Source organism: Oncorhynchus gorbuscha, linkage group LG14 (genome assembly GCF_021184085.1).
Source record: "Oncorhynchus gorbuscha isolate QuinsamMale2020 ecotype Even-year linkage group LG14, OgorEven_v1.0, whole genome shotgun sequence".
Lineage (NCBI taxonomy): Eukaryota > Metazoa > Chordata > Actinopteri > Salmoniformes > Salmonidae > Oncorhynchus > Oncorhynchus gorbuscha.
This window is the reverse complement of record NC_060186.1, coordinates 51,590,025-51,605,724: the sequence shown is the minus strand read 5'-3', so window position 1 is coordinate 51,605,724 and position 15,700 is coordinate 51,590,025. Positions and strand designations below refer to the sequence as shown.

The window sequence follows — 15,700 nt, the reverse complement described above, 5'->3', positions numbered from 1 at the left end:
GGGGACACAACCATTCCAGTTCTGTAGATTTTGCTGCGAAAAGACAGAATCATTAGATCACGTGTTTTGGTACTCTCCATATGTAGCTTGTTTTTGGTCGCAAGTCCAGGAATGGCTGAAGAATTGCAAATAGCACTGCTGGGTGATTTGAAAAGTCATAGTCAATGAATCAATAATATAATAACACTTTTCGCAACAACAACAAAAATCTTTCATTTACAATCTGTAGAAACTATGAGAATAGAAAGGTTCAGAACCTTTGTGAAACATCACAGCACAGTTGAAACATATATGGCAAATATAAAATAACAAAAAATGGATGGAGATACCTTAAGAGATAGATGGGAGAGGTTGAATGGAGCTGAAGGGTGAGACTAAAAACAACACGATAACTAATGTAAAATATACTGTGTCCGTAAAACGTATACAGGTTCAGAACTTTTGTGAAACAGCAAAGTTTGAAAATATATGGCAAATAGAAGTCAAACTGGATGGTCTTCAGAGATAGATGGGAGGGAAGGTAGCTGAAGGGTAGGACTAAAAACAAACAAAAGATAACTAATTGCAAAATACATTGTATCCGTAAAATGTATATAGTATGTATAAGCTGGAAGTAGAAGCCTGAGTATTGTTGTCCATTAATTTACTCCAATTAGGGGAGCGGGTGGTAGGGTTAGGGGAAAATAAAATGAAAAATATGCTGGCTACAGTGGCTAGCAGTTAGCGTTAGCATACTGTCCTGTACTGTACTGTCCTGTGATGGAAAATGTTATGCTTGTGCTTTTCTAATAACCAATTTCTGTGACTGATTGAACAAATCCTCACTATCAGTATCTGCAATTTGGCAGTACGCCGAGAACCTTGTTCTGAGAATGAAAGATATCTTAGTTTCAAGGTTTCAGCTTAGAGAGAAGAGGCCTCGTGAGGTATTGGTCTGTCATGTGCATGACCCAGTATTGGTCGGTCACATGAATGAAGCAAACGTCAAGGACTAATTATTTACGAATAAGTTCAAATATAACTTGTATGTAAGAGAACTAACGGGACTGCCCCGGTGGAGCTCCTGATCAACATGTGTACTTGGTGCATTGAGTTGTTTGGAACCTTTCTTGGGCGCTGATAATAAATAATGATTCATTTAAGATTGACTTTGAGTGTCCCTGTGTAGAATTTCCATGACAGGGATTAGCATATGAAAACTAGCATAATGGACAAACAAATACCCATCTGCTTATGCATGATTGGACAGGGATTAAAGGCTCTTCCAAATATGTAGGATCAATGTAGGCCTAACTCTACTATTAGGTCTAACCTTAACCAAATAGGCTACATGTGAGTGGATCCAATCACAGTAACTATTCGGTGAACACAAAACAAAACAAGAATCTTGATAACATTGCTGACATTTTGGACTGGACTCTCCAAGTGGGTATATTTCCATTTTCAAGACTTAGCCTAGGCTAAAGATCCATCTGACATATTACCCAGCGGGAAATGTCATATTCAGGTACACAATAGCTAACTTTGCTAACTTCAGTGAAGGATGGTCCTTGCCAGGTCTTTGTGTGGCCTATCCTAAACCATCATTAGTGAGATGAGAGCGAAGCAGCTGGTCTAGCGGTTGTGTTAGGGACTATAGGGGTGACGGGGCAGGGCACTGCCTTGCCCAAACAATACCCCTCACTCCCTTCAATCACAGCCTGACATAATTACCCCCCTCACAGTCAAACGCTAATGAGATGAGCCCCAACTGGCCGAGCGTGCTTGGGATGGTGCAAAGCTACACCAAATCTCATTTCAGAACAACCTCTCTACTTAGGTCTCTTCTGGGAGGTGTAAATTAGGTTCGGATGAACAGGAGATTTAGACACTTACTCCAAAATGGCCAACTAGAAACAAGGATTCTAGACAGAAAATCTACATGGATAGTTAAGCTGCCTAAATTCAGTAGACACCATAAAAAGCACAGAGGGGAGCAGTTGCTGGCCCTTTTTAACTGGAAACTATGGTTCCCGAATTCCCTCCAAAAGGTGAGCCTATCCCGGGCTTACCTTTCAAACAAGTGGAATTGGTCGTACAAGGGCTTGCAAGAGTGGGGGACGATGAAGAATGGAACAGAGACATGTTGAGCTACAGACCTGACACCCACTATTGATGCACAGGGTTGAGTGATGAGTGTAAATCCTTTGTGATGGAGTGAGTGCCAACTTGCCCTTCATCGATACGCTTGGGTGTTCTTTAGTATTAATAGAGGGCTCAGGAGAATGCCAAGCATCCTTCCTGCATGTCTTGGGCCACCTCCGTGTTTATTCCTGGCCCATGTGTCACTGTGCTCAGCTCAGGTTGCCTCTCCCAACTGCCCATCATCTCCCTGGTAACCTAACACCCCGGTGACGGCCTGGGCTCGACCTGCATTACGTAAAGCACCCCATGGATCTGGATGTCTCCACGGGGCCAAAATAAGAACCTGGGAGAATCTATGCTTATGGTGTACAGACGGAGCCTGTAGTAACCTCGAGAGAATGACAGTTGCTGGAACTCAAGCATGGAATTTTACTGCACTGTCCCTGTCACTCCACAAACAACTGCTGATCTGATATCAGGAGGACCTTAACTTGGTTTTGATTAAGATGTTGGCTAGCAGTGTACCACCCTGTATCCCACTGCTTGCTTACCTCTGAAGCTGAGCAGGGTTGGTCCTGGTCATTTACTGGATGGGAGACCAGATGCTGCTGGAAGTGGTGTTGGAGGGCCAGTAGGAGTCACTCTTTCCTCTGGTCTATAAAAAAGAAATATCCCAATGCCCCAGGGCAGTCATTGGGGACATTGCCCTGTGTAGGGCGCTGTCTTAACCCCAGTGTCCTGGCTAAATTCCATTTCTAACCATGCCCAGCTTCCAATGGGCTCTTTCATCCCTGTAACTATTCCCCAGGTTGTTGCTGTAATGAGAATGTGTTCTCAGTCAACTTATCTGGTTAAATAAACAAATAAAAATGGCACCTTACATGGAGTAGTTAACCATGGCAGAACATTACATCAAACATTGGGAGGAGTCTTAAACAGGAAATTGACATGAACCACCAATCTGTTCACCTCTGCAACACAACCTCTCAATAAAAAGCTTTACAGCCAACCATCTGATGGGCCTGTTTTACCCAGAACCACCGTGGTGAAGCCAAAGGCACCCCTGAAGTAATTATGAGGCTTGCTGCTGTCACGGACATGTATAATTAGAGAGGAGGGTCATGGGGCGGCCTGGTTCCAAACCGGAGGAATTTCCTTCGCCTTGTTCTAGGTCGGCAGCGGCCGAGAGCTAATTTAGAAACGGGGGGATTCTTGGTTCTCCAGAGGTCTGGAAAACTGTGTCGTCTGTTACAGGTTGGTTGACTCAGAAAGCCGGATGTATCAAATTCTTTGCTCAATGCTATTTTCTCTCAAGGTTATATTTGACCGAAGAGGGACGGTAAAGACACTTCAACCTATTTTTCCGGGTTGGATCGTCTTGTGGAAAACCAGGTCACCCAGAGAGTTGGAGAAATGGTTATCCGACACAGATTTCATCTAGAGACAGGAAGAGGAAGCCATAGGCGATAGATGATCACTTACAAACACAGCTCTAAAGAAGATGATGACCTCACATAATCAGGAAAGACATTCCCCCTCCTCAACAGACATCTACCCTGCCCCCACCCCAGTGGACAGTTATCATGCTGAATAGCCACAGTTGCACAACTGAATGCATTCAACTGAAATGTGTCTTCTGCATTTAACCCAACCCCTCTGAATCAGAGAGGTGCAGGAGGCTTCCATAATAAACATCCACATCTTGGGCGCCCAGGGGAACAGTGGGTTAACTGCCTTGCTCAGAACGACACATTTTTACCTTGTCAGCTCAGGGATTTGATCCATCAACCCTCTCGGTTACCAGCCCAACGCTCTAACCACTTGGCTACCAGCCGCCCCTGAACACAGTCCATCTCTGCACTTATACTGGGAGGCCGGAGCCAAATCATTTAATCATGGATGTAAATATCCAAACCTGCTAGGTCTTCTAACACTAGAAGTCTACAACACCCCAAGAATATACTCTGAACTTTTCAGCGCTCAGGTAAGCACATGTATGCGCAACCCTGAAACAGAACTAGCCTGCAGCTGACTTCAAGCACCAAATCAGATGGCTCTGTGCAGGATGCCATAGACAGCCTAGAGCTCTGGCTGGGATGGATGACCTATATTTACATCAATATTATGTCTGGAATTCTGAGCCTGGACTGAGCCTCTGGTATGGCTACAGCACCCATTGGTCTATGGCATCGGTGTCTGCACAGCCATTGGTCTTTGGCATTGGTGTCTGCATAGCCATTGGTCTTTGGCATCGGTGTCTGCACACACAGAAACCAGGGAAAAGGCAGAGTGACCCGGATGCACCCATGTCCCCAGGCGACGCCAAGCCCATCCACCGTATCCTACCTCCTAATGAACCGGAATGAACTGGAATAATTATGAAACTCGTGCGAGGAGAATAGCTATCAAAGGCACACAATTGAAACACGCACAACAACAACAACAAAATGCATGCGCGTTACATAAGCGGCGCTCTGCAATGAAGACGTTGTTTAAGGACATGTAAAGGGGGCTTGAAATAGAGCCGCTTGTCTGGGTAAACATCAGACAGAGTGACGGAAAGAGAGAGCGGGTTGAGGACTACAGCAGATAGCAATCTCTTGATAGGGGGGTACTGAAAGGGTATGCTGTCAGTACGTTTGGATTGAATTTGTGTAAAAAATTTAAAAAAACAGATTGTCCCCATATATGAGGAGCAAAATGGAGGGTGAAAAAAGAGGATAAACCAACTGCCGACTTGATGCAGTGGCTCCAGGAATAGAATCCTCCCTTCATGTGGATCACAGTCTGCACAGACACAAACCGTAGGGGTTGGAGAAAAAACACCAGCGCTGCACAAATACCACCCTTGAAACCACAACTATACATCGAGATTAGAACAAGAGCAATTCATTGTGTCACTGCTGTAAGGAGAGAGGAAGATTTCCTATGAACTCAAATGTCACCGCAATATCGGGGAGGTGGAAACGTGTACAATAAAATGCAGGCGATCCTGCACACTAAGGGTTTAAATGGTGAACAGGGATCTCTCAAAATGCAGGCGATCCTGCACACTAGGGGTTTAAATGGTGAACAGGGATCTCTCAAAATGCAGGCGATCCTGCACACTAAGGGTTTAAATGGTGAACAGGGATCTCTCAAAATGCAGGCGATCCTGCACACTAGGGGTTTAAATGGTGAACAGGGATCTCTCAAAATGCAGGCGATCCTGCACACTAGGGGTTTAAATGGTGAACAGGGATCTCTCAAAATGCAGGCGATCCTGCACACTAAGGGTTTAAATGGCGAACAGGGATCTCTCAAAATGCAGGCGATCCTGCACACTAGGGGTTTAAATGGCGAACAGGGATCTCTCAAAATGCAGGCGATCCTGCACACTAGGGGTTTAAATGGCGAACAGGGATCTCTCAAAATGCAGGCGATCCTGCACACTAGGGGTTTAAATGGCAAACAGGGATCTCTCAAAATGCAGGCGATCCTGCACACTAGGGGTTTAAATGGCGAACAGGGATCTCTCAAAATGCAGGCGATCCTGCACACTAGGGGTTTAAATGGCGAACAGGGATCTCTCAAAATGTCCAGTCCAATGTCCAAACAAAACAAATGGGAATAACTGACAAATCATCCCTTAATCACTAGACCTTTGTTCCATTTAATTAAAGGGTCGAGTGGATTAGCAATCTGAGTTTGTCTGATGTTAGCCTGTCTACAGTATCGGAAGATATAGCCATGCTACAGGACGATCGCAGTAGTGTCCTCCTAACGCGATAGTTATAGAAGAGCTCCTGATCCATCCCACTCAGACATTACAGACATTGTCATGGCAGAGCTGCCCTACTTCAGAGTCCAGCTCTCTCTCTCAGCCTGTATCCATTCACATCTCCAGTGGTTATGGCATTCAGTTAGGGGGGGGGGGATACAAAGGAAACAATTCAATATTTGTGGTTTAAAAAAGGCAGAGCCTGTACAGGTCATCCTGGGTTAGTGAAAGGCAAGTCGATGTTATCTTACGTTCTCCTAACACACCAGCAAGCCTGGAATAATGAAATAGTAGCAGCAGAGATGACAAAGTGAGAAGAAATGAGTCTGACCTTGTTTCTGGACCTGCGCAGTACCTGATGCGCTGCACTGAAGGTAAATAGCTCAATTAAAAGCAGAGATGCTGCGATCAATGGGAGTCTGCCAGGCCCTGTGCTCATCAACCGGCCGGGGGAGGTGGGGGGGGCTCAGTATTAGTTAGTTCCCCACAGCACACACACACAGACAGGCAGGTGCCTCAGAACAGTTCTAGATCCACCCAGGCTCCAGGAGGAGACAGACAATGTGCCCTAGCCCGGCCCAGTGCCTCTGGCTCGGAAGGTGGATGAGGGAGGGCAGGGTGCCGACTGCTGAGTGCTGAAATGTAGGCCAGAACAATGAAACTCCGGCCTGTTGTTTCCGCAGGTGAGGACAAACAGAACATCGGCGCAGTGCTATATTCCATCATCGCCAAGGGTACCAATTAGGAACTGTTGACTGCTTGTGTCATAACTAACTAGAAGGGTTCCCAAGGTAACAACACTTCCTTTGGGTGTGTGCTGTCTGTGTACATTCAAGTTGCTAGGGGGGCTACTGGGACACAGGGTTCTCTAAACTGAAGGCGCTGCTATTGGGAGAGTCATTCTCCTATTCATCTCTCATAAGGCAGTGACATTCACAAGCGTCTGAAGCTCTCTGTGTGTGTGTACGCTCCAAAATACATCTGAAAACACTCTGCAAGTCCTAACGAGATGCTAAATGATTCTGTGCGTTTGTTTAAATGATCCCAACAAAGCAAGGCCTTGAGCAGATCTCCGCAGCACAGCCCACAAAATGTCTCGATGACTTGAATATGTAGAGTCTTTGTTTGGATAGCCCTAAGGCAGACTGTGGCTGGCCAGCTGTTAATGGTTATGGTGGTTGTGGGAGATGGGTGGCCAGTCCAGAAACCCCAGTCCCAGACACAGCTCCCCAGGGAAGGTAGAGGGTAGAGGGGGCTGGGCTGGGTCCTGACATCTGGAACTGTGGAGGTTATGACTGCAATACAGACAGTGGGCTGCCGACAGCATTCTCTGACCTGGCAAAGCCACAACACCAGGCAGGCGCAAGGCAGGCATACATCCCCCCCCCCCTACTAGAAACTATTAGGCAAAGTCCTACAGTGGACTTGTTGATAAGCAAAAGTCTGCCACAGACTTATTGTATGTTCATGTTGAGCTGGTAGGAGTAGTATGCAGTAGCGCAGGGAGTAGGGCCTACTCAATCCAAATGTAAGAGTTGTAAGTCTTGACGATTGGAAAGAAAACATATTTCCCAATGTAGCTAGAAACTAGGGAGAGAAACAGGGATATGCAAGAAGTGAGTCCCGAACCACAAAAATAGAGTGGATTTTGGAGTCTCTACTAAATCTCAATTGAATTCCTTCCAGTGATCCAACCAGCTAAGACACAGTACTGCCAAAAGGACATGACTTTAGTTTCCATTTGTGTCATCGTTACTTTCCAAAAGAAAGTGAAACACCCTTATCCGGGGAAAACAGTGTGGAAAGAGTTGGACTAGAGTCCGTAGCTTCAGAACTAGTCATTTATATAACAGCAGACTCTTAGCTAGAAGATGCAGTGAAACTTAAAATGGGTCATACACGAGAGATTCTCTCTCTCTCTCTTCTTTTGCTAATAATGCTCGTATTGTGCTGTATTGTTCGTGTTATGGAGGAGTGGACCTCCTATATAAGATGAGAGTCCATACCTTCCACACTGTCGGAGCAGGATGTGCCGATGCCTGTGTCACCGCTGTCAGAGGCACCGCTGTGGCGTCTCCCACGGTTACTGGTACCGGGGGCAGAGGAGGTACCCTGCCATGATGACTCACACCCCGGGACCCATCCAGGAGGGCTGGTGTTGGAACCTAAAAAACAAGACCCCCAGTCAAGGAAGAAGCATTTGTTAGAAACACTCACTACACTGTACTCGTCTGTTTCAGCACCAACAAAGGTCAAGCCAACTTCAACTTTAACAATCCTGTGTTTTCATAATAGATTCAAATGAACTAGCCTACCACACAGCTAGGCCGAACTCTAACATGAAGCCAATAAATACTGTCTTGGTGGGTTACCTTATCTCTAACCGATAAGAGGATCGGGATTGTTTGATCGTTATTAAAGTCAGCAAATAGAATCTGCACAGCTAGAGACCCTAATAACAGCTGCTGGCTTAGCTCAACTGGCATATGTTTTGGTTGGAGACGGACTGACTACATTTCTGTTGCTCTACACCCCCTTCCCCTCCTAGTAAACACACAACTAGTCTGGTTGTATGCTATAACTAAACAAGATCTACTTTCCTCTCAATTACAGTCAATGTGATTGTGTTATACAGTCAGATATAAACATAAAAATAAATGTATTTGACCTTTATTTAACTAGACAAGTCAGTTAAAGAACACATTTTTATTTACAATGACTGCCTACCCCGGCCAAACCCTAACAACGCTTATGGGACTCCCTATGGGACTCCCAATCGTGGCCGGCTGTGATACAGCCTGGAATTAAACCAGGGTCTGTAGTCACGCCTCTAACACTGAGATGCATTGCCTTAGACCCCTGCGCCACTCGGGATAATATAGAGATAGTGGTACTGAGGGGGTAGTGTTGATAGTTGACTGATACAGTGGTAGTGCACATATTGACTAGGAAACACTCAGTTCCTGAGGGGAGAGATAAACCCGGTAGTACAACATGACACAGTGTCACTGAAATCTACCAAGCAGGGATGTGGCCTATACGCTCAGGTCAAAAAAGACTACACAGCTTAGATTTTAACTAGCCCAAAGGCCGGCAGATGTCTCCTCGTCTTACCGCCCGAAGGCATAGTATGCAGCCGGCTCAAGCACGGTAGTGGAAAATGGTGTTTATAAAGAAACGTATGCATATTTTCTCCATTTTGTTCCACCTTCTCACCATTAAATCGAGTTAAGGAGGAAATTGACGCCTTTGCAGCCTGGATGGAGAATGTTTTATGTACGACCCTGTCCAGAGATATGCAGCCGCTGCATACAATACCTTTGGACGGTAAGATGAAACGACTCAATATCGCCATCTGCTGACCTTCGGACTAGATTTAAACCAAATGATGTTCCAATCCCAATACTGGATCCCCCCCCCCCCCCCCCCAGACCAGAAGTGTCCATGGTACTGATTCGCTGTCTGCTCAGACCTCTAATCCAATTGTTTCCCTTGATTTACTGAGTCACAAAACACAAAATAACTTTTGCCTCCTGTGCTATTCAGTTGTTAGACAGTATGCTAGGCCCTAGTCCACTGCTAAGCTACACCAATCCACAACTGAGCAAACCAGTCAGTCGCCCATTATGAAAACACAGTCCCCTCTAGTGAAAACAAACACTCTCTCCCAGGCACATGGAAATGAAAGCTGAGGCTACACTGAAATATTTCCTGAGTCATTTCCGATGACAGGAGGGATTTTCGGTTTCAGATTCCTAAGGGATGCATTCAGGCACTTATCCTTATCACATTGAGTAACTGTTATGTGTGTATGGGTAATGATCGAGGTCAGGTTAGACATAGTGAGGTTCGGGCAAGTCCCAAACACACCGTAGTGCATCCCAACAGTCCATGTCTGTCTTTACACACTGCAGGGGCTGTATGTCCTCTTTGTCTGCAAACTATTCTGAGTGCGTAATCCGTTTAGGCAGAGGTCATTAAGGCGGTCCTATTTTGTGCCATCAGGCAGGAGGCTGAGGAGGGTGCAGCTCAGATGTGCTCTGCAACGTTTCTCCACATGGAGAGGTGACTGTCCTCCTGCTCTGCTCTGACCACCACCAAGGCTGAAGCACACTCCTGTTAATGCAGTGTAGGTGGCAGAATACTTTTGCTTATAGATAATACGTTTTTTCAAATTGCTCTTATACCTATGTAGTAGCACTATATTACTTTAGTAAGAACATTGCTACTTATCGTAGCCTACAGTTGGCCAATTGTGTAGTGTTTTGGGAGGTTATTACACAATAATAAGAATATTACATCGCTGTGTAAGAGGCATGGATCAGTATCCAATCTACAGTGACCACATACCAGAATCCTATTTCTCTTTACACACTTTCAAAGACGCTCCCTCTCTCTCTACCAGGAATCTGTACATCAATTATGATAGGCATCAGCAGCAGAGAGAGGTTGAACTAGACCTGCTACATGATCACTCTCCCATTTCTGACATGTCTTAAATCTCGACAGCCCCTTACATCATCATGCCAAAGGCCTCCACTCCACTCCTGCTCCCAGCCTGCCTGCCTGCATATGTGGCACATCACAAGTACCTGTGATTTCTAGCATAATTCTGAACACTGGAATCTCCCTGTGGATGTAACACTCGGTGGGGGTGAACCTACAGTGAGCATGGCTCAGATTGAGGTGATTGAGCTGTCGGATTCCAGTGGTCCACTCTCTCCAATCACTGCCCAGATATATTAGCCATTCCAAAATTGCCTACATTCTCAATATACCTGTCCCGAAACTGGGCCTGGTGAAACCACTCATATAAACTAGGAGTCCTTAAATAAAGAGGATCGTAAAATAACGATATAATTGATATGCCTTTAGCCAACATATTGTAACACTATGGAGAACAAGTTGATCGTGTAAATTCCTCATCTGTTTTATGGAGGAATGCGCCCAGGCAATTTAGAATGTGGTACTTGGGTTTTGCAAAAATAGATAGATTATTGAGATCACAAAAGCACGGGGGACCCGCCAGGCCCCATTATGACACTGCAGTGGCTATGCTCATCTGATTCAGCAGTTTGCTGGGCGCCGGAGAACATTGCGCTTCGGGAGCATATCAAGTTTGGTGTTCGTTATAGGCTAAATCAAAACGTGATGCTCTATTTGTAGGGCTAGTACTATATATGTTGGCCACTTTAGATGATCTAGCTAGTAGGCTAGCTAGATTGATAGTTAACTATCAATCTAGCTAACTATCAATCTGGCCAAAGCCACAGTAATTGACAGGGCTAGCTGTCAATTACTGATTCACTGGACAGGAAGACAAAGGACGCGCGGGGGGGTAAGTCCGTCATAATATAATTCTAGCGACACAATGCCGCTAACTACATCACAATGTTACACTGTAGCTTGGCTAGACATCTTTCGAATGTTGATTACAGAAACAGAAATCGTAGGCTATAAGGGCGAGCAGTTAGCTAAATGCCCCCGATGATGAAAGAAAATCCGCTCTCTGCAAACCTGCATTATTTTGTCATGAACAATTAATTGATAGTCATCCATTCAAGCATTTCTGTTACAATGTCTCATCATCAACGATGTCTCATCATTATCAAGAAGCACCAGATGCTCCGGGAGAGCAAACGTTAGCAGCTCGCTCGCTAGCAGAAACCCTTATGTATTAGCTTAGCATCAGCTAGCTAGACTCGAGTGAAGGTTCACCGTTATACGAGCCTGATCAAGCCTCTCGTCTGGTCAGACATTATTGCCATAAAAATATCAGCACAGTGATGTTATTCTTGAATAAAATATAAATAATAAGATCTTACCCGTTTTAAAGGCATCGAACCCATCCTCAAATTCGTTTCTGCCCCACATTGTGACTGGTTTTATGCGCCCGATCGCAGTGGAACTCCGAGAATAGATCCCACAAGAAAAAAGCAAAACGTGATCTCACAAAAGATGGAAGATTCCTCAAGAGGTTGTCATGATTACATTGCGGGAAAGGGCAGTCATTAAAACTGAAACGAAACGGCTTCCTATTATAACACGTCTTCTGTCCAAAACGAGCTCCATAAATCTGAAATCTTGGGAAGGTTGCCTGAAGAACTTACTGTCGACTCGCTGGCAAGAGCAATGCATGTAAGGATGTGATCTCACTGAGTGCGTGCTACAGCTCCTCTTCCCGAAAGGCTCAGTCTCCTCCCCCTCTACTCAGTGCCAAGGCCACTGCAGCTAGACAAGGGTTGAGTGTTCCTTGGCGACTCTAAGCATAGCCAACTGGGCATCACACAGTATTCTAAAATACTGATAATCGTTTCCCTGTGTGTGGCTTTTGGGATTTTGGTGTTGAGCTGCAGTATGCAGTCAAAGGCAAAGCCCCACTGTCTGCAGTCTTGACGGTGAGCCAATTGTACAGGTGCGCAGCGCATCATGAGTAAATTGTGACGTTTCTGGCGCGCTGTCGCTTTTTTTTAGTTCTTTTTTTTAATATCCAGGTGAGGCCATGCTGAACGGCAATTAAACAACAAATTAATATATCTAAGGGAAATATACACAAAGGTCAGTCAAGACAGGAAGAGGAGCCATTGAGTTGCCTTGTGGGGAAACCAGTGGGACCAGTTAGTGACGTTCCTAATTTTTTTACACATTTTATTTAACTCGGCAAGTCATTTAAGAACAAATTCTAATTTACAATGACAGCCTACACCGGCCAAACCCGGAAGACGCTGGGCCAATTGTGCGCTGCCCTATGGGACTCCCAATCACAGCCTGTTCTGATACAGCCTCGATTCAAACCAGGGTGTCTGTAGTGACACTTCTAGCACTGAGATGCAGTGCCTTAGACCGCTGCGCCATTCGGGAGCCTCATATAAGTCTCATATAAGCCTGCCTATTACACATTCCTAAACATTCCCACTAATGACAATTTTCTACGCTCATCCTGAAATGATAAATGGCACTTTGGGAACTTCCGATAAGCACTTGAACTGAAAACTGAACACAGTGCGTTTGTTTTTTGCAGGCAGTAAATGTCCCTTTAGACCTAGTCCTCTCACTTCTGCTTTCCTCACTTTATTCCCCATCACTTAGTTATGTGCTTCACTGTCCAGCTTTGTTCCTCTATTGTGGAAAAAAAAACTACCGCTTCTTAGACTTACTTTCAATGAGAATTACATATCTAAAATTCACAGATCTATAAGTCACATTTCTATGTGAATTTGGTTGGTAGTTCAAAAAGTTACATATTGCAGCTTTAACATAAACCCATACCAAACCCGTTATCATGAGAATGTTTATTTCTATACAATATTTTATTGGGAAAAACAGACTACCATAACAATGTCAATAAGCAAAATTTCAGCAAACACAATTCCAAAACTCATCCTCCTAAGTTCAGATAGATACTTCCCTTTACATTTGAACAGAGGAGCTTCCTTAGCAACCTACCATGGTGCCAAATTATTGACAAATTGTGACGAATCATTGTTCATGACACAGTAAGATCACAATATGACAGAGATCATTCCCTGGCCATCACCAGGTTTTAACCGAGCGAAGAATATTTGGAAGGAACACACGGATGACAAAAACATCTGAAAAATCACAGACAAAACATATGTAGTATTGTACTGTGAGCTGCAGTTTTGCATCACGACCAGACTGTAAAATTGGTCAGCTATGATACCAGAGGACCGATCCAAATCAGTTCCAAAGCTACAATGACATGAACTGTCTGCAGTCATTCAGCATGAGACCGTTTCAGGCCGAGGGGAACAGCCCCGATGCATAATTATTTGTGTACCGTATTGTCCCTGTTCAATTACCCATACTGTCTCAATTAAATAAATGACATTCTTTCTGTGTCTGCATACAAATGCAATTATCTCAATAGATGAGCTAAGCAGAGCTGCCAAAAGACATGAGACATGGGAAAGTGTGTGTTCTTAATCACTAAATGTGTTTTTTTGTGTCATGTAATTGAAGACTTATCAACACAAAATGAGAGCACATGATGGTGGCACACTCCTCCTGCTCGCTTTTGATCAAGTTAACGCATAAACTACATGGCAAGTATGATGTCAGTGTAACAATGTTCATGAAGTAAGGCAAAGATAGTGTTTTGTTAATGACTTTCATTCCCCCAAGGTTTAGAGTGTTGGCAAATTCAGCTCTGACCTAATAGCAAAAACATTAAGGGTCAAGCCCAAATCATACATCAATATCAACGTTGGAAATTCGGTCTAAATTTATTCTAATGATATAAGGAAATGGGAAGTATGAAAACAGACCACAGTATTTACAGGTACAAGAACTTCCAGGTGGCAAACTGTTATAAACAAGAACAAAACACAAAACTGAATCTCCCAACAGGTCTGAACATGACATGCATCACTTCAGCTTATTACACAATCATCCATTTCCATCATCAACAGGAGTTATTGGGAACACTCTCCCGTTCACAGTCAACTAATTGACAAGATAGTACTTTGCGCTCAAAAAAGTGCTCAAAAAAGAGGGTCACAATGTACAGTGCCTTCAGAAAGTATTCCTACCTCTTGACCACAGGAGGTTGGTGGCACCTTAATTGGGGAGGACGGGCTCATGGTAATGTCAGGAGCAGAATGAGTGGACTGGTTCACATATATCAAACACATGCTTTCCATGGTTTCCATGTGTTTGATACCATTGCATTCACTCTGTTCCAGCCATTTCTATGATCCGTCCTACCCCCTTATTCCACATTTTGTTGCGTTACAGCCTGAATTCAAAATTGATTAAATAAACTCAGCAAATAAACTCACTGTCAACTGTGTTTAATTGCAGCGAACTTAACATGTGTAAATAGTCGTATGAACATAACCATATTTAACAACTGAGGACAAATAAACTGAACAAGTTCCACAGACATGTGACTAACAGAAATTGAATAATGTTGTCACGGTTTTTATGTGGTGAAGGAGAGTCGGACCAAACTGCAGCGTGTATATTGCGATCCATGTTTAATCAAATAAACGTAACACGAATCAATACAAAAAAAACGCTACAAAACAATAAACGAAAACCGAAAACAGCCTATATTTGTGTCAACTAACACAGAACAAGGACATCTGGACACTAAGGACAATCACTCACAACACAACCAAAGAATATGGCTGCCTAAATATGGTTCCCAATCAGAGACAACGATAAACACCTGCCTCTGATTGAGAACCACTTCAGACAGCCATAGACTAACCTAGAACACCCCACTAAGCTACAATCCCACTATCTACACACCACATACAAAAACCCATGTCACACCCTGGCCTGACCAAATACATGAAGAAAAACACAAAATACTACGACCAGGGCGTGACAGAACCCGGGCGTCTGTCCATGGTGGCGGCTCCGGCGCGGGTCGTGGACCCCACTCAGTAAATGTCTTAGTCCCCTCTCCTTGCGTTCCTAGATAGTCCACCCTCGCCGCCAACCATGGCCTAGTAGTCCTCACCCAGAACCCCACTAGACTGAGGAGCAGATCAGGACTGAGGTGCAGCTCGGGACTGAGTGGAAGCTCGGGACTGAGGGGAAGCTCGGGAGTGAAAGGAAGCTCAGGAGTGAAAGGAAGCTCAGGAGTGAAAGGAAGCTCAGGAGTGAAAGGAAGCTCAGGAGTGAGAGGAAGCTCAGGCAGGTTGATGAATCCACCAGATCCTGGCAGACTGGCAGATCCTGGCCGACTGGCAGATCCTGGCTGACTGGCAGTTCTGGCAGATTCCGGCTGACTGGCAGATCTGGAAGAGCCTGGTTGACTGGCAGATCTGGAAGAGCCTGGTTGAC

General features: G+C 44.7%; 1 protein-coding gene across 2 annotated transcripts in view; it reads right to left on the bottom strand.

The window, feature by feature from the left end:
* cep85l (centrosomal protein 85, like) overlaps positions 1-15,700 on the bottom strand; it is an 87,481-nt gene that overhangs the window by 64,857 nt on the left and 6,924 nt on the right. The window contains exons 1-2 of one of the 2 annotated variants that reach the window (XM_046298363.1): positions 11,710-12,207; positions 7,891-8,049 (exon numbers count right to left, since the gene is read on the bottom strand). In XM_046298363.1, coding sequence (XP_046154319.1) covers positions 7,891-8,049; positions 11,710-11,758 — 208 coding nt within the window. In that variant the 5' untranslated portion in view covers positions 11,759-12,207. Of the gene's footprint in view, positions 1-7,890; positions 8,050-11,709; positions 12,208-15,700 lie in introns of those variants that run through there. The other variant, XM_046298365.1, reaches the window with a different exon arrangement.